The 17,785-nt window shown below is 41.4% G+C and overlaps 1 protein-coding gene across 2 annotated transcripts in view; it reads right to left on the bottom strand.

Moving 5' to 3' along the window:
• Nucleotides 1–17,785, bottom strand: part of LOC146671755 (protein sidekick-2-like) — a 90,929-nt gene that overhangs the window by 10,844 nt on the left and 62,300 nt on the right. For both annotated transcript variants that reach the window (XM_085404109.1, XM_085404108.1), the window contains exons 6-31: nt 16,816–16,927; nt 16,207–16,397; nt 15,868–15,951; nt 15,536–15,730; nt 14,957–15,073; nt 14,502–14,669; nt 13,887–13,989; nt 12,722–12,898; nt 12,299–12,435; nt 11,462–11,609; nt 10,149–10,289; nt 8,791–8,972; nt 5,634–5,749; nt 5,265–5,460; nt 5,064–5,162; nt 4,749–4,940; nt 4,478–4,599; nt 4,244–4,353; nt 3,823–3,973; nt 2,186–2,423; nt 1,984–2,099; nt 1,672–1,861; nt 1,387–1,485; nt 677–871; nt 376–577; nt 180–283 (exon numbers count right to left, since the gene is read on the bottom strand). In XM_085404109.1, coding sequence (XP_085260235.1) covers nt 180–283; nt 376–577; nt 677–871; nt 1,387–1,485; nt 1,672–1,861; nt 1,984–2,099; nt 2,186–2,423; nt 3,823–3,973; nt 4,244–4,353; nt 4,478–4,599; nt 4,749–4,940; nt 5,064–5,162; nt 5,265–5,460; nt 5,634–5,749; nt 8,791–8,972; nt 10,149–10,289; nt 11,462–11,609; nt 12,299–12,435; nt 12,722–12,898; nt 13,887–13,989; nt 14,502–14,669; nt 14,957–15,073; nt 15,536–15,730; nt 15,868–15,951; nt 16,207–16,397; nt 16,816–16,927 — 3,885 coding nt within the window. The remainder of the gene's footprint in view (nt 1–179; nt 284–375; nt 578–676; nt 872–1,386; nt 1,486–1,671; nt 1,862–1,983; nt 2,100–2,185; nt 2,424–3,822; nt 3,974–4,243; nt 4,354–4,477; nt 4,600–4,748; nt 4,941–5,063; nt 5,163–5,264; nt 5,461–5,633; nt 5,750–8,790; nt 8,973–10,148; nt 10,290–11,461; nt 11,610–12,298; nt 12,436–12,721; nt 12,899–13,886; nt 13,990–14,501; nt 14,670–14,956; nt 15,074–15,535; nt 15,731–15,867; nt 15,952–16,206; nt 16,398–16,815; nt 16,928–17,785) is intronic.

Below are 17,785 nucleotides of genomic sequence, written 5' to 3'. Positions count from 1 at the left end.
ACAGTGTGGTGGAGAACAGCTCGACAGTAAATACACATACTGTTGACGTAAAGTATTCACTGCGATAATTCAAAGTCAAAGCTTAAATGTAAAGGCATGCTTTTGCAGTTAGAAACTCAATGGAAAAATCAATAGATAATGTCTCTGTGGTGCATGCTGGGTTAGTCACAAATTCTTACCATCCTGTAGCGTAGTGATGGCTTCACTCTCCTCACAGTATTCACTGTCTCCAATGTCATTGGTGGCTTTAACACGGAACTGGTAAGAAGTAAATGGCTTTAACCTTGAGGGAGAGAAGAAGGCATGTATATGTCACACAGAGCTACTAACAATAATAAGGGTAATGCAGTTATTAAAGCAGACTTTTATGTTTACCTGTCCACTATATAGGAGTTTGTTTCATGACTGACTGATGCAGAATGAACAGTCCAGTTGCTGTCTGGAAGCTCTCTGTACTGGACTGTATAGTAACGAACTGGGGACAAGCCATCGCTGCCTGGTTCCCATGACAACAGCACTCTACGAGCCTGGACTTCCTCTTGAGGCACTGTGGGACGGCTCGTGGGCTGGGGTCGAGCTAAAGGGCACAGACAGACACACACGGTCCCTCTCAGCCTTAATATTTAGAGGTGGATCATTTAAATAATACATTTTAGCTGCAGCATTTTACACTAACCTCTCTTCTCTGTTGTGACCACCAGAGCCTCAGCAGCCTCCCCCCAACCCTTGCGTGTTTGAGCAGTGAGCCGGAATACATAAACCATCTCTGGTTTCAGTCCTGCTGCTGTGTACTGTCGTGCACTGGGGCTCAGCACATCTACGGTGGCAGCATTGCTATTTGAAGAGTTTCTTCTGAATGTGATCTGATAAGCTAAGAAGACAAACTCATATCAAAATAAAGTCGTGCATAAAAAGGGATAAGCAAGAAGAACAAATTGGCTCCAGTGCAAAATCAAACCAGAGGAGATGGGGAAATTTGAAGGGAAATTCCACTCTTGGTCAAAAAAATTTTTTTTAATCATGGCTTAAGACTTAAGGCTCTTTTTCCCCCCTCATTTTTATGAAATTTAATTTGAGACACTCCAGAACTGAAGCTGAGCTGTAAGTTTTTATTTTTCTGTTTAATTTGTCTTTTTTATTTTAACTGATTTTCATCTTCTCGTATATTTTACTCATTTTACATCCCATTAATTTGTGTCTTTTTATTGCCTTCTATGTCTTTTATACCTTTGCTTAATGTCTTTAATATATCATTCACTGCCCTTTATAACTCCTACATATTGAAAGCTGTTATAAAAATAAAATTCCACTGCCTTGACCAGCCTTGACTTTCTCTCCCAATGCTATCAAAGTCTATAGTAGAAGTTCTGCTTATTGTAAACTCACCCAGTATAATTCCATTAGGCTGTGCAGGAGGTTGCCAGATAAGCCTAACAGAGGTGGTTCTGACTTCTGGGAACAAGATGCCAACTGGAGGGCCTGGTACTGTCACAGCAAATGAAAAATCATTAGGCAAGAATATCATACATAACAGAAATCCAGTGATTTAAGAAAAGCAAATGTATACATTTGAAAAAAGAACATTATTGATATTACATTTGTTTAGAGATGAAACATGAAGAGCTTCAGCTACAGCAGAAAGGTTAAAGTTGCTTGGAAAAGTTAATTTACCATCATCCAAAGTCCTCTCTAGAATGGACGGTGAGCTGCACCTTCCGTCTCCGATTCGTGTGAAGGCTAATACCTGGATCTCATAGAGCACATACTTGCCCAGACCAGTTAGCTGGACACTATGACTGGTGTTTCCCTCTACTGTCCAGAAATCTGGAGCTGTGTCTGAGTCCTTCTCCTTATAAACAACCTGAAAGATGCAGAATATTTTACATAATGACTTTAGGAGTATTAGCACTTAGAAGCACATTATTTATATGAATTTTACTCTGAAATCTGTTTCAATTTCAGACAAACAGTCAGAGCTGTTACCTTATAGCCCAAGATGAGTCCATTGCGGTCAGTCTCTTGGACCTCTCCCCACCGCACCAATATGCTGCTGGAGGTGGTGGCGAATGCTGAGACATTGGTGGGGCCGCTGGAGGGGACTGCAGCAGAAGATAAAGGAGGACATTTAAAAGACTTCAATGACATTTATGTGATTTATGTTGCCATAGGATATTTATTTTCTCACCAGACTCCCTTGTCCTGCAGTGGACTGGCTGACTCCATGGTCCAGAGCCAATACCGTTGATGGCCTGAACTCTGACCTCATACTCTGTCCATTCTTCCAAGTCCTCTATGGTGAACTCCCTCTCTAGGCGGTCCATTATGACGTGAGAAAGGACCCCCCCTTTAGTTCCGGCTTTGGCGTACTGGATGCGATACCCAACCAGATCTGGATTGCCATTGTACTCCCACTCTGGAAGAGGCTAAGATGATTTTTTGTTGTTGCTGTTTTTATATCCACAGTTCAAGCAAGATCAATAGAAATTTCATCATAATTGACAGTAGGTACAAAGTGTTGCCAGAACAAGAAGAATTCGTTTGAATTGCAGGGATTAGCTTAGATTTTAAAATGCGATAATGTTTTAAGAAAACTGTAGAACTTTAAATCAGGAACTACAGGTTCATATTTAGGCTACAAGTCTTGAAAAGCAATTAAAATGTAGTTGCTTAGCAGGGCATAAATATAGCTTTTCGGATTTTTAAAAATATATTATTACTGAAATGCAACAATATTCTTCCAATCAAATCAAATCACTTTTATTGTCACATCACATGTGCAGGTACATTGGTACAGCACATGTGAGTGAAATTCTTGTGTGCAAGCTTCACAAGCAACAGAGTTGTGCACTTTCACTTTCACTTAACTTTGTCTGTCAGTACTAATAAGATTAACATAGATCAATTATTTGAGAATAGTAGCTATCACCAGCACTTGCAAACAATTGATGTTTGCAAGTGCTTAAGTGCACTGAACATAAGGAGCTGTAGTTTTTAAATTAGCGCAGTCCTGATTCATAGATGCTTCTATGCCACAGCCATGAAGTGAGCCACAAAATTTTTACGACAGTTTAACACTCAGCTTGTGAAAGGAGGTCACGATCAGTGAGCTATGTCATCAATTTGTAGAGCCTATTACCCAGCTGACACCTATTTGCTGGTATATCTACCTTTTTTAATCCTTTTAAGGAGCTGCAGGAATGCCACGAGTCTCTGTGTCTCGGTGCTTAGTTGACACCGCGGTGACGCAAAGAGAACCTTGCTGACACAGAAATTAGCCATAACCAAGGACATAGTGCATGTGGCTTTCTGAACCATCGTAAATATCATCTCCTTTATTTATTCATCATATAAGAGAATCCAGAGAAGAGCAGCAAATTTGCAGAAGCAAAAAAAACAACATAAAAAAGGTTTCTAAACTAAGGCTTTTGAAAACAGGTTTATTTATTTTAAACTGTCAAAGTAATCATTTTATTGCAAACTTTTTATTATGTGATTTTTTCCCCACGATTTTTATGGGACCGTAAAATGTAAATGGATGGATGAATTTTTATGTCCTTCACCAAAATCAGATTTTTACAAAGCTTATCTTAATAATTTTAACAACCCAAGGGCATTTTCCCAATTCTGTCTTATCCCAACCATACTTTCCAACATTTCCAGAAGAAAAAAAAGTAATTTAAAAATAGCCTTTACATGGTGCATGCAAAAACATGCTAAAATCTACATATCCAAAATTGAGTCCTGACCTAATAATATCTGATGAAACTCAATAAACTTCAGACTAACTGAATTGGGACCAATGTGAAATGAAGGGTGGCTTACCACCCAGCGAAGCCACAGGCTGGTCTCACTAGCTGTGCGCAGGGTGACATTTGCTGGGGCGATGTCTGGAGGGGCCTGCAGGGTCTGGATCTTTCTGGACGGCTGACTTGGAGGACTTGTGCCCACGATGTTTACCTGACGCATTCGGAACCTGCAACAAAGGAAGCCAGATAACTGTGGATAACATTGTGGATAAACTGGTGTTGATCATGATACAGAGGATTAGAACTGATCTGTTACAGGTCTGATGAAATGGGGCTTTAATGATGTCCAAAAACAAAGTCGGTCAATGTAGCAAAAGGGAACAGGATCTTTTTATGAGCAGAGTTAAAGGCTAAAATAATTCCTAATCTAACATTAGACAGGAGAGACAGTTTCTGTGTGTGGAGGGTGCGCAGTGGTTTGATGCGTGTGCACTCACCTGTAGTAAGTATAAGGGTTCAGGTCCAGAACCTCCAGTGATCTAGCATCAGGTTCATTAGCCAGCTGGTGAACCATTAGCCACTCTTCATTCTCTCCAATTATACCAATCTAAAATGCATAGGGAAATGGAGTGGTATCAGCAGCTGAACAAATGAAACAAAAATGACAGTTCAACCTAAGCATGAAAATAAAGATAAATACAATAATCTTAAAATGTCTAACTAAATCATACCTGAGCTTCAACCTGCCAACGGGAAATGGATGTTTTGCCATCATAACCAGGTTTGAACTGGAGAGTGACAGAGCGGGGGCCGATGTTGGAGATGGCTAAATTGGTTGGAGGGCCAGGTAGCTCTGTAGTGAAGAATTGAATGAACACTTGAATAGTAGTAATTGAATTGTTCATAGAATTTAGAGGTTGCTGAACAGAAATCCGCTCAGTAAAATTACTATTCTAGTGTCTACCGAGTACTAATCGTTAAACTACTCAGTAAAGGCCTGACCTGGGGGTACACCAGAGGAAATAGTGGAAGCAGAGAGCTGGCCTTGGCCCTTGGAGGTCATGGCTGCCACCTGGATGGTGTAAGTAGTGAGAGGAGTGAGCCCCGTAACCTTGTACTCCTGAGTCAGGTTGGGCAAATAATGGGTTACTCTGGTATTTGTCCTGTTGAACTCCTCCCAGGAGATGCGATAACCTGAAAGTGGTGGGGAATTACCAAACAGTTACGCAGTAATTTCAGTTTTATGTCTTGGTGACTTAAAACAGTGGACAACGCAAAGGGACATAATCATGTTATATAGTCATCTTTAATGGTTACCTGTGAGAATACCATTTTTCTCTTGTGGCTCCTTCCAACTAACTTTTAGAGAGGTGTCCAATATGTCAGTGAAACTAAGGTGTCCCACTGCACCAGGGGCTATAAAAACATAATAAAAACAAATAGCGTATGAGTAGGACAACAGCCTGGCACATAATGATCTTTAAATACCAACATAACTTCCTGAACAGGGACACATACTATCCTCATGTGTGCGTAACCGCTGAGGCGGACTGCGGGGACCGTCTCCCGGGGTAGTGAAGCATAATACTGAAGTGTAGTATTCTGTGAACCTTTTAAGGCCTGCTATATAGCCAATGTGAACGCTGTCCTGAAAGTTGGGGCGCACTGTAACCACAGCGACTTCGTTGGGCCGACTTGGTTCCCAGGCCAAAAGCTGGAAATTGAATAACAGGAGATGTTATTGTGGACATTTTGGGTACCAAAGATTTTTTTAGGATTTATCAAGTGAGTTAAAAAAAAAATCTGACTGATAGTGCTTGTATACTGTAACAACAATGCCCTTCTTGACCACCAGAGTGCACCAGTTTACAGAAAGGAGCTGCTCACCTTATATCCCTGGTTGATTCCATTGATAAACTGCGGGCTCGGGGCAGTCCAGGTAAAGCGCACAGTAGTGGAGTTGACAGCCTCGGCTTGTACATTTCCTGGTGGCACAGTGGGCACTGATCCAGAGGAAGTTAAAAAAAAACATTAAGAGGTGCAGGCAGAGTGAAAGATTAAGGTAGAGGGAGAGAGGGGCAGACAGATAAGCAAAGGAAGAGAGAAAAATGGGAATAGTGATGAGACATGGAAGGAAAAGCCTTCAAGAGGCGCTTTCAGACCAACCTCATTTAGAGCGTGAGAATCAGGCTCAGGGAATTTTTTATTTTTGCTCATTTGGGGAGGTAAGAACATGCCAATCACACCGGGTGTGAAAGCAGTTGCCTCAGGCAGCTTCCAGGTGAACCCTGCAGCAGTTTGAAGCGAGCATGCCACTCTGATGTAACACCGGAAAACAGTCAGGGAGTTGCACATTAATGAAGCTGACTGGCCGGTACTGGTCCTCCTGTCCTTGTGCATTTCTTAATTCTCTTGTATTGAAATTCAGAGCATAACCTGCTCTTCTGCTCTTCTGTCTTTAATGGCATGAATGATGGAAACATCCAATTAACGAGAGCTCAGCTAAACATGTTCACTGCTCGTGTTCACTAACAATGACACAGATGATGAAACCATTTTTACATTTTTGCAAGTGAAGAGAAAAGGGAAATAAAATTGCGACATATGCTATACTTTCCAGGTTTCATAGTTTTGCTAATTCGCCACAGCACGGTTGTGCTTCTCCACACATTTGTTTAATTGCAGATGCAACGGATTCTGAGCTGGAATCGATCATTAACTGGCTAATTGATCAGACATTACACAAAATGTGTGCACAAATTTCCAAGGTTTTAAGATTAGTTGTGCCAGACAGATTCCCTCATTTCAAAATAAAAGTTTGTCGTTAGACAAAACAAAGCGTTCAAAGAGACAGCTTGTATTCATCTCAAAGACACATGTAGGGCTCATTACACAAATGAACAATATTTATACAAAGGGCTATGTATGGAAGAATGCAAAGAGGAAACTGAGGGAGAAATGAGAAAGCACTCGAAGAGCAGTGTTTCTTAAAATAAACAAAAGGCATGTGCTGCTGAAGCTGCGCAATTATAATCATAACTAAGACAGACACAAGAGCTCTGTTTATTTATTTCCATACTATAGGAACAAACTAAGAGCCTGCTCTCACTCTCTTTTACGCTACCTGACATTTAGACTTGAAAAGAGTGTAACAGACTAGTAATGCAAAAACCCGAGCGCCTGTAAAATCCAAAGAAGTCAAAAATAACTTCTGAATTTTCCTTGGATAACTGTTTCTTAGCAGGAAATGGAACATATGATGAAATGTGAACCCTCCCAGTTTTCTTATGGATGCTCAAGGGAATATTTATTGAGTATGGTGCAGAGATCTCTGTTCATGTAATGGATTTACCATGACAGGCATCCAGAGATATGTGTTAAGCCTGTCAGAGCTTTATATACAAGTTAAAGGAATTTAAAATCACATTCAACGTCAGCACAGTGCATCTGAATCAGAAGGCATTTGGTAAAGTATAGAAGGAAGATTTCTAGACATACTGTCATCTATGGATTGACCTTGACTGGCAGCAATGATGACATCTTTAAATCTTAAAGTAAAAACTCAGATTAACCTTTCAACACGCTAACACAAAAGCTGGAATCTACAAAAAGTCAGCATGTTACTGTGTTACAACGTCACGTTGGAAAAAAATATGAAGCCAGATTTCCGAAAGCTAAATATCTAAAAGCTTGTTCCCTTCAGATCTGCTGCCACAAAGGCAAAAACAGATTTTGCTAATTTGACTTTTATCCTCTGAAGATTTTGAACAGACAGGGAAACAAGAAGCCTAAGGTGTTGGAATCAGTAGGCGTGTCGAAATATGTAGCTGTATGACACCGGGGAAAGTTCACAATATGTGTTCTAATTACACTACTCAGCATGTACAATGAGAAAAGAAGCCAACCGAGACAGGTTCTCTCTGCAAAAATCAAAAAATATGTCACATATCTGACACTCATCATCACTCGATAGTTTATATGCAGAAACAATTAAATCTGTGCTGAGAAAAACAACCAAAGTCTTTGGGCTGTCAAAATAAAGGTTATACTTATGGAGACTGGGATGTCTGTAATCAGTTAACCTAATCTCACTAACTGCATGTCTTTGGATTGTAGGAGGAAGTTTAAGTCCCTGGAGACAACCTATGCAGACATGAGGAGAACAAGCAAACTACCCATAGAAACGTTGCCGATTCAAAACTACAACCCTCTTTGGACCTTGTTGTGAGGCAACAGTGCTAATCATAGCGCTGTTCCTGCTGCCACTACTGTATAACATATTATTATTATAATAAAAACCAACCAACCAACCAGCCAACCAACAAACAAACAAACAAAAACATTCTAAAATAAAAAAAATAAGGACAAATGCAAAAATCTGGAAACTATGAAACTATGAAAGTCTGAACAACAGCATGCATTTTAATGGGGCACTCAGTAAAAAAGACACACATTTTCAAAGAAAAACATATATATTTAAAAGGTAGTAAGCATGTGTTATGCATAACCATACAGAGATATGTGATAAAAATAAGCAAGGACAAAATTAATGAATCTAGATAAATCTCAAACCCCAAACTAAAAGTTAAGTAAAAGCCTGGGCTGAAGTATATGATGACGCTTATGGGCTCATAGCTGTATACTGTGTTTATCGCAGCATTTATTAAGACTAAAAATAAGCAGCGTTGAAAGGAAAATAGCACTTACTTATGACTTGTCATGCCTTTTACAGACCTTTTTGCTGCTCTGTGCTGAATGCTGATTTATGATTCAAGATAGGAAACAGAAATAAAAAATGTAGTGGCTGTACTCTTTAAAATGTGTACACATCACCATTTCAGTGGTAAATAAAAAAATGAAAACATGATTGCATGATTGATAACTCTTAATTTGACATTAAAGAAAGATAAATGTGTCAAGTTTCACGTTTCAAGCTTAATTTTAAGTAAAAAGGGAAACTTTGAAACCCACAGCGTGATGCCTGCAGACAACGATTAACTTGAGCCCTGCTTTTACTATAATATTGTCTGTTTGCTACTCTCACCTCCTTGCAGAGTCCACTCAGTGACTTTGTGGCTGTAGGTGCCCCGGCCTGCTCCATTGTACGCTGCCACCTCAATCTCGTAGTTGGTCCAGATGATGAGGTCCTCCAGGAGCAAACTTGTTTGGTCTGGGTTTGTGATGTTTTTCATCTGACAATCAACTGGAAGCCCAGACAGACAGTACCTGAGAGCAGAGTAATTGAAGGATAGAGAAAGACAGAAAGACAAGGACCGCACAGACCATTCAATTCAGTTCAGTTTTATTTATACAGCAACCAAATCACAACAACAGTCGCCTCAAGGCACTTTACATTGTAAAGACCTTACAATAATAGAGAGAAAACCCAAAAAATCAGACCACCCTGTGACCAAGCACTTGGTGACAGTGGAAATGAAAAAAAAAAAAAAAACCTTTTAAAAGGAAGAAACCTCTGGCAGAGCCATGCTCAGAGAGGGACAGCCATCTGCTGTGACTAGTTGGGGGTGAGGAAAAAAGGATATTAATAACTAATAATTAAACACAAAGTGTTATATAAACAAATAGAAAGTGAAAAGAGGTGAGAAGAAGAAGAAATACTGAATCCATAATGGAAACCCCACAGTAGCCTAGGCTTATTGGAAGCATTCAGGCTCACCTGATCCAGTCCTAAGTCTAATCTTAAAAAAAGAGAGGATGTCTCCTATATCCAAACTGGGAGCTGGTTCCACAGAAGAGGGGCCTGAAACATGAAGGCTCTCTCCCATTTTACTTTTAAATATCCACAAGTGTGTTAGGGAATATGAAGTAAACCAGCAGTCTGAGAGGGAAGTGGTTTTTCAAGGCGATATAGTTTTTAGAATAAGATGGGGCCTGACTATTCAAGACTTTATATGTGAAAAAAGGTTTTTAAATCAGATTCTGGATTTAGCAAGGACAACATGAAGACAAGCTAAAATGGGAGAAAAATGGTCTCTCTTTCTAGCCCTGTCAGTCCTCATGCTCCAGCATTCTGGATCAACCGAAGGCTTTCGGGGAGTAGACAGAACACAATAAACATATATTAGGATTTTACTGGCATTTTTTTGCCAATAGCGAGGGACTGAGAGCAGTAAGAGTACGAAAAAAAAAAATCATGCAGAGCAGTTATAAAATGGCTACAAAAAGAGAGGTGACAACAGATGGATGTAGAAGAAGGTATTTAATTTGCACCAATTATTCTACAGACACAATGAGCAAGAATGAAGCAAAATGGAAAGGGAGAAAAGGGACTGGCATAACAGTTATTATCGCATCTGAATGGCACAGGGCCAGACAGGCACCTATCCCTGGATAAAAAAAAAGAGAGAGAGAGAAACAGGCAGGTTGTCATGGTCTTTTTACCTGATGATGTAGCCCTGGAGTGGACCATTTTGATGACTCTCAGGGGGTGGCTGCCATTGGATCATGATGGACTGATTTGTGCGGCCACTTGCGATGACTGTCTGAGGGGGGGCGCTGGGAGGTTCTTCGGGGAGAGTTAGTCTGCAGCGAGGAGCAAGGAGAAAAGAAAGAATAAAGGAGAGGTAAAAGCAGAGACAAAGTGAAGCCGTGCATTAATTATCCTGGGTTTCTGCATATTTCTATTCCATTTCATCATAGACATCAAAACATAATAAAGACAGCTTTTTGTGTTTTTTTCAGAACACCATAAAGGAAAGTTGGGTTAAGTGTTGCTGTGTCTTTGTCCAAAACATATTCTCTATAATACTGTCCGCAGAGGGACAGCTTGCTGTGGCATGAAAAAAGATCAAAGAGGCCTTGGTAAAAAATGGAGCAGCACAATGGAGAGACAGGGCGAGTGAGCGAAAGATATAAAAGAACAAGAAAGAGAGATCCAGGCAGACTTTTCCCTTAAGTCAATTTAAGATGACATCTTGATTTCTTCCCAGTGCACCGGAGCACTGCTCTGGAGGAGATAAAGCAGAGTGTTTAGGATCAAAGAGGTGTGCCTCAGAAAAGCCCTGCACTCACTGACGCTCAGTCACCCTCCTGTGGTGCATTCTTGTCTGGGCAGATTCACACTGGAATTTGGCTCCGCGAAAGTGTGTGGTTTGAGGAGGGTCTTTCTGCAGTTAGAAAAAAACATCCAATGGGTTGTGTTGATGCGCGCAAGGTCAGACAGTAGTGTGCATAGGTGAATAGTGATGAGCTAAGAATGTGTGTGAGAGTGCGCGGAGGTGGGCCTGCATGTTTATGACAGCTTCTTCTTCCTAGTCAAGAAAATTCACTTGAGATTTGAGTCTGTGTTGAGCTCTGCCACTTTCAAGCCTCTCTGTATTTTACTCATGAAGTATGGCAAAGGAAGTTAATAGGAGGGAGCGAGACGAAGCTGGGTCAGCGCACCCATCAAGTCTTCACAAAGCGCAATTTCAGCTCATTCACAGTTTTATCTTGAAAAGGCCCATCCTGAAGCCGGCTCATCTCTCCCTCACTCCCAGAGGAATGAAGACCAAAAAGTGGACTTACAGGAAATAATCACAGGATTTTCTATTGAACTGCCAAGACGAGCGGGGAAGAACGGCTTGTTCCAGAACAGTAAAAGCCCTCCAAAGTGCAACGCTTGTCTCGCGGCCAGTGTACACATTAAAAAACACAGTCTACGAGCAATATTTTTAACATTCAGCAGATGCATAACAGCTAAGTGCAGCACCCACCGGTCAGTCTCTTTGCTGAACTGGCCTCTGCCCACGTCATTTACGGCACACAGGCGGAACTGGTATGAACGCGCCGGGATGAGGCCACCAACAGTAACCCCAGTAGACTCTGGCTCAATGTTGGCCAGCAGCACTGTCCAAGGCGCATCTGAGATAGAGAGGACACACATAAAGATAAAGCTGTGAGCAGTAGCTAGAGAATGATGAATGACCTTGTGAGGTCATTAAGACTTGAGAAAAAAAACCTCTCTCCACCACTTGCGAACTTAAATTTAAATTCATTGTTATTTCTGACTATCCCTGCACACCACTGTTTCGTTTTTTCAGAAATAATAGTGCAGCTACTGATAGGAGACAAATAATTTATTTTGCATAAAGTCCCTCTAAATATCAAATAGCAATTCAATTATCCAAAACCCAGATCCCATCTGCATCCTCAGATTCATTTTCCTTATAATGAGTTGTCATCTACTCAGTTAGCCTGAGCTTCGATGAGAAATGGTTGAGCAATTTAGTCTCAGTGGGTGAAAACATTCCCACTTCTTTGATTTTATCAAGTGAAAGGAAGATAAGAGTATTGGACAGCAAAACAATTTGGAAACGCACAAGTGAGGCAATTGAGTTATACAGATTGAGGAATGTATGAGAGTGTGCAACTGCCAATTTTAGATACACAATTGAAATGTAATATAATAGGAGGGATTGCAAATTAGTGTTCCCTTTGAGAACAAACTAGCAATATCACTTTTGAAATTACTAATAAAACTATTACATTTGTGAGTTTGCATTAGGTGTGCATGGTTAAAGGTGATAGAGGTGCTTGGTGGAAAAACTCACTGTTTTCTGAGACCTCCAGGATGTAGCGGATAAGGGGGCTGTTGCCATCGAAGGCCTGGGCCCACGTTAGGTTGATGGCCCTCTTCTCAGTGGTACTCAGAACTGCTACTGGGTTTTCTGGAGCATGAGGTAACTGCCTGTACGTGTAAATGTGGGTGAGAGGGAACAAGTGATAAGAGAAATAGAATCAGACAAGAAGGCAGAAAATAACAGAGCTGAACAGTTAGAGTGAGAGCGAGGCATTGTAAATATTTGAGGGGTTTGATGGATTAGAGAGGAGAGCAGTGATAAACCACAACAGTGGAGGAAACATCCATCCATCATGTCCTGGTTGCATGTAAAAGAAAAAAAAAAACACAGAGGAAAAAAACCAACTAAAAACAGCACGATAAGACTGGGGAGACATTGGGTAAATATGCAAACCTGACTCGGAGGTGGGCGCTGCGAGAGTCATTGCCACCCACCGAGGTCACCCTGCAGGTATATGTTCCAATGTCACCCGACCACGTTTGGGAGATGTGCAGGGTCCCGTCAGGCTCCAGACGCAAACGCGGGGACGTGTTCACGTCAATCACAGTGCCGCTCTTCTCCCACACATGTCTGAAAGCACGTGCGTGACAACGTAACTATGTTACCCACGAAAAAACAGACACACGCATACGCAAACTTTAACACTTTACAGTTACAGCAAATTTGTTTGCCCTTTATGAGTTCATGCGCCAAACACAGAAGGTGCTAGCAACAACGAAAAGCGCAACAAAGCTGGCAGCAAAGTGTTTGGATCAGAAAAATCTCTCTCTGTGTCACAACTTATCATCCGCGGATTTCGCTCCTCGTTATTTAACCCACCCACACATATGGACACCCCCCATTACATGCGCACATGCATGCAGACATGCAAATATTAGGAGCTCCCGTGATTAATAGCGACTATTCGCGCTCTGCAGCTAATCTCCTCTGTGTTGCGTTTAATTAAAGGCGCTGTCTGAAGTTATTACTCTGTTTACATATTCATCTGTTTACCCTGCAATCTGATCAATGTCGTAGGCCCACAGGTGACAGGCTCTCTAATCACTGGGCTCCATAGACATCATTTCACTCCCTCTGAGACAGATGCCTGTACACACACTCTGTCATGCTCAAGACTGTCTAAAGAATGAGGGAAGGCAATGGACTAATTCCTAAATCTGACTCCAAGCATTTCGAATGCTTCCCATAGGAAGTCTTCTAAGGGTGGATAAACACTATGAGATCTCATGCAGATTTCATAAACTAATTAAGTACAACACTGATGCCCAAGCTTGTTCGCAAGGCTGGGAGTGATTAAAAAATATGGGATGGCCTTGGCTCAGGTAGTAGAACAGGTTGTCTACAGTTCCCATTGTTGACATGATGTCTGTCAACTCCATAAGCCAAAGTGTCCTTGGGCAAGAAACTAAAATCCAAGGTGATCCTAAGGGCACGTTACTGGTAAGTGAACATATACTGCTCTTTTTGAAAAGTGCTACTTAATTGCACAACATTTACTTACATAAAAAGAATGAGGAGTAAGACCAACAAGAAAAGAGAGCATATTCCAAAAAATTACCTTACAGTGACACTGGGATCATGGGTTACACCACAGGTCATAACAGCCTTAGTCCCTTTGATGACACTCTGGTCTTGTGGCGGTTTAGTGATGCGGGTACGTGCTGTGAAAATGCCCAAAGGCTGTTATTCAGAGACTGTTTGATCAGTGAACCGAACAGAGATTACAGGAATTGGTCTCATCTTTCACTCAATATCTCTCTGAAATAGCATAAATTATATTCTATTTTCAGTGGGCAAAGTATTTTGCAAGGTTACAGAGACTTGTAATGTGAATTTAGTCACAAAAATGAGTTCACGTGCAAGTCCAACTGTCTTGACAATGACCTCTAGGAGAAAAAAAAGCATGTAATTCTTCTAGAATTTAACACGTCATGTATTTAATAATAACAATACCAAAAAAGACATTTTCTCCTTTTATTTTTTCTCATATTCCAAAGGTCTAGAGTAGGTCTCATCATTTTCAGCAAGTTATACAAGTGTTGAACAATGTAAAAAATAAAGAGAGAGATTAAAATAGAATAGCTTAAATAGCTTAGATCACACAGTCTTATGGTGTGCTCCAAAAAACTTCTATTCTGTTCTACAGAGGGTGTCCAGTTGCTGTTACGCTTACCCCAGACCAACAGGTCAGCTGAAGCCTCGTCAATGCCCCTCGAGTTACTGGCCATGCAGGTGTATGTTCCAGCGTCAGACAGGTGGGAGGGGCTGATTAGTAAGCTGCCCGATTCCAGCAGGGTGAACCTGGGCAGCTGGACCGATCCACTGGCCAAGACACGTTCACCTGCAGGGAAGGGTGGAAGTGATCGATGATATGGGAGAAAGGACGGGGAACAAAAAAAAAGGGGGGGGGGGGGGGGGGGTGTGTGGGGAAAGAACAAGAGAGATTAAAGTATTGGAGAAATGTCAGGGAAAACAAACAGAAGGGAAAGCAGCACAGCAACAGTAAAGAAATACAGCTTGTTTGGAGAAAATATATATTCTGGATCTTTTTCATAGCTCTTGTCTAACTGACGAGTCAAAATGCAGCATAATAATCTCCCCAATACCTCATGCTGTTAGCCCACGCACCTTTCTGCCAGGTGATGGCTGGCCGCGGGGCTCCCGAGGTTTCACAGTGTAGGATGACTGACATGCTGTCAATCACTGCACTGTCAGAGGGGCCAGCGGTTATGTTAGGAGCAATACCTGGATGGGGAGGGGTCAGGCACATGAGACACACGCACAGACACAGAGAAAAACGCATAGGTTCAAGCAAAATCAGGTAAGACAGAGGTGATAATGAGAGACATAAACAGCTTTCTCCCTAATAAAGCAGGTAGCAGCTGAGAGCTTAATGGACTTGACAAAAGGGGCAGCTGTCAAGTCTCATTCTCAGAGACAGCTCTGAGAATCTGACAAGGCGCCTCTGTCTCTCTGCTTCTCCTGCTCATTCTCTCATTCAAAAATAGGCAATAATTGCCCGAGCATCCAAGGCTGACAAATCTGTCACTGCAAAGAGATATATAGATAGATGGGTGTAGAAAGGGAAGACAGAGAGTGGGACAAGAGAGGATTAGGAAAGAGAAGAGAGGAAGGAGCTGAAAGACAAACAGAATGAATCAGCAGACGTGTGGATAACTTTGAAAAGAAATTTCAAGGGGGACATACTAGTAACGGCAAGGTAGGTGTTTGTCTGGATTTCTCCTGCTAGATTGCGAGCAAAGCACTGAAACATCCCTGTGTCATCTGGCAGGAGACCGTTGATCTGTAGACTGCCTCCTACCAACACCCTGTACCTGGGGATCTTCACCGGGCTGATGGGCACTGCATCTTTATACCACACTATCTCTGGCTGTGGTGTGCCTGCAGAGGGAGGAAAGGATTTACTTATTTTTTGTCTCTGGTCACTGTGACCCTGTAGTCCATTTTCTTTTCTTTTTTACTGCTTTTTTTAGTCTTTCACACATGCAGGAGCATAGTGGAAAAAAAACACCACAAACCTCGAGCCTGACAGGGGATATCCACTACCTTCTCCATTTCTGCGCTGATGTGACTCGGCGGCTCTTTTACAAACAGAGGATATTCTGTTCCGAAGAAGAAAAGTGATTGCTCGCTAATAGCCTTTAAAAACAGCTACAAAACTAATGCGTGCTTTTTATCATCACCGTCATCTGGCAATAGCGCATTTACACGACTTTATATAACAGTATTAGCGTTAATACTGAAATATAAACTTTGAATGGACACTCTGAAAAGTATCTCAGCTTGAAGATTAGCACTGATCATTTAGGCTAAGCTGCTTTCTGTAGGGTCAAAATGTATGTTGTAACGTTGTTTACCAAGAACATGCAGGTAGGCCCCGGCCGTGACGGAGGGGACACTGCTGCTCCGAAGTGACGCTTCACACTCATAGTAGCCACTATCGCTAACTGCAGGCAAGCTGATGACCAATCTACGGCCAAAATCGCGAATCCCTGTATTGACCACTGCCCCGTCTTTTCTCCAAGTGATACTCATTTTGACAAGAGGCCTGAAAAAGAAAAAGATGAAAAAGAGAAAAAGAGAGCAAGAGACCGAGAGCGTGGTTTTTAATATAGATTTATATTCTGTTTCAAGGTTACAGAGCACTGGGGGAGCAATGGGATACATCTGTCATTCTGATTAAGTCTTTGAATTTGAGATAATAGTCAGATTTCAGAACCGGGATTGTGCAAGATTGGAAGAACAGAGTGCAGCCCTGAATCAAAGGGAAGAATGGAGGAGAGGTACAAAATGAGAGATGTGCAAAACACTTTTTATTATGTTCAAACAAAAGATTCATTTAAATCACAAAATATCAGATGCGGGGGTGGGAGAAGGTGGTGGTGTTTTGATAATGTGTGAATGCCTGACTGTGTGTATTTGCAGTCTCCTCCTCAGGATCTGCATGTCTCTTTGTGAACATTTACCTTGCATTGGCAACACACTCCATGATAGCTTCGTTTCTCCCGACTGTTACACTGGTGTTCTTTGGGGGGATGATGATGGAGGGGGCAATGGGGTCTGCGGGTCCTCCCACATCTATCACACACACAGAAACGCACAAAAGTGAAAGAAATCTTTAAATTGCATGCCAGTCTCAGATTAAGCCTGTGCCTCTGCCTGATATAGCCAACTGAGCATGACTAGATCCTTACACAGAGACTGACAATTTGTCACCATCACAACCAAGTAGCCAGCATGCTATCAACCAACTATTAACGCCCCTGTCTTTACTTTAGATCCTCTTTCTAGTGTACACGGCATTTACTGAGCATGGTGTTAGCCCAGGTGTTAAGAAGCCATTATGTAACATAGTTGAGACAAACAGAAAAGGCGATTAAATGCGGCACCATCACTCACGGGTTTCACAGAGCCTCCAGCCAACCATCGATTCACTGCCCTCAATCAGTGATCTCTCTCTGAATCTGATCTCATTTTCCCCCCACCTCCCCGGAGTACGGGTATGGGCCTGTGAACTTGTATATGTCTGAGTGATTGGACATTTACAGTGTGCTGTGTGCATGCATCGCTTTGAAGTTTGTTTCCGGATGTCCGTGTGAGACCATCTCAGGTTAATAAGGGCTCTAATTAAGTTTTTATTATTGTTGTTGTTATTTTGCAGCACCTGATTATAAATCTCAACCTTTTCTTGCTCAGTCCTGTAGAATCTCTACAGTACTGTAGCAATGCTTCCTCTACAAACACTGACTAAAAATAGACCTGTGAGTTATTACCACTTTGACTCTACTCGCCATGTGATTACTGCATAGTTTCCTGATCATCAGTCAAATAAATACCTAAAAAAAAAAAAAAAAATATATATATATATATATATATATATATATATATATATATATATATATATATATATTAAACAAATTAAAATGCAGTATCCAA

Source organism: Rhamphochromis longiceps, linkage group LG4 (genome assembly GCF_057381845.1).
Source record: "Rhamphochromis longiceps isolate RC_006_pf linkage group LG4, R_longiceps_female_GT1.1, whole genome shotgun sequence".
In the NCBI taxonomy this organism is placed as follows: Eukaryota; Metazoa; Chordata; class Actinopteri; order Cichliformes; family Cichlidae; genus Rhamphochromis; species Rhamphochromis longiceps.
The sequence above is the reverse complement of the archived record's forward strand: the minus strand, read 5'-3'. Positions and strand labels throughout refer to the sequence as shown.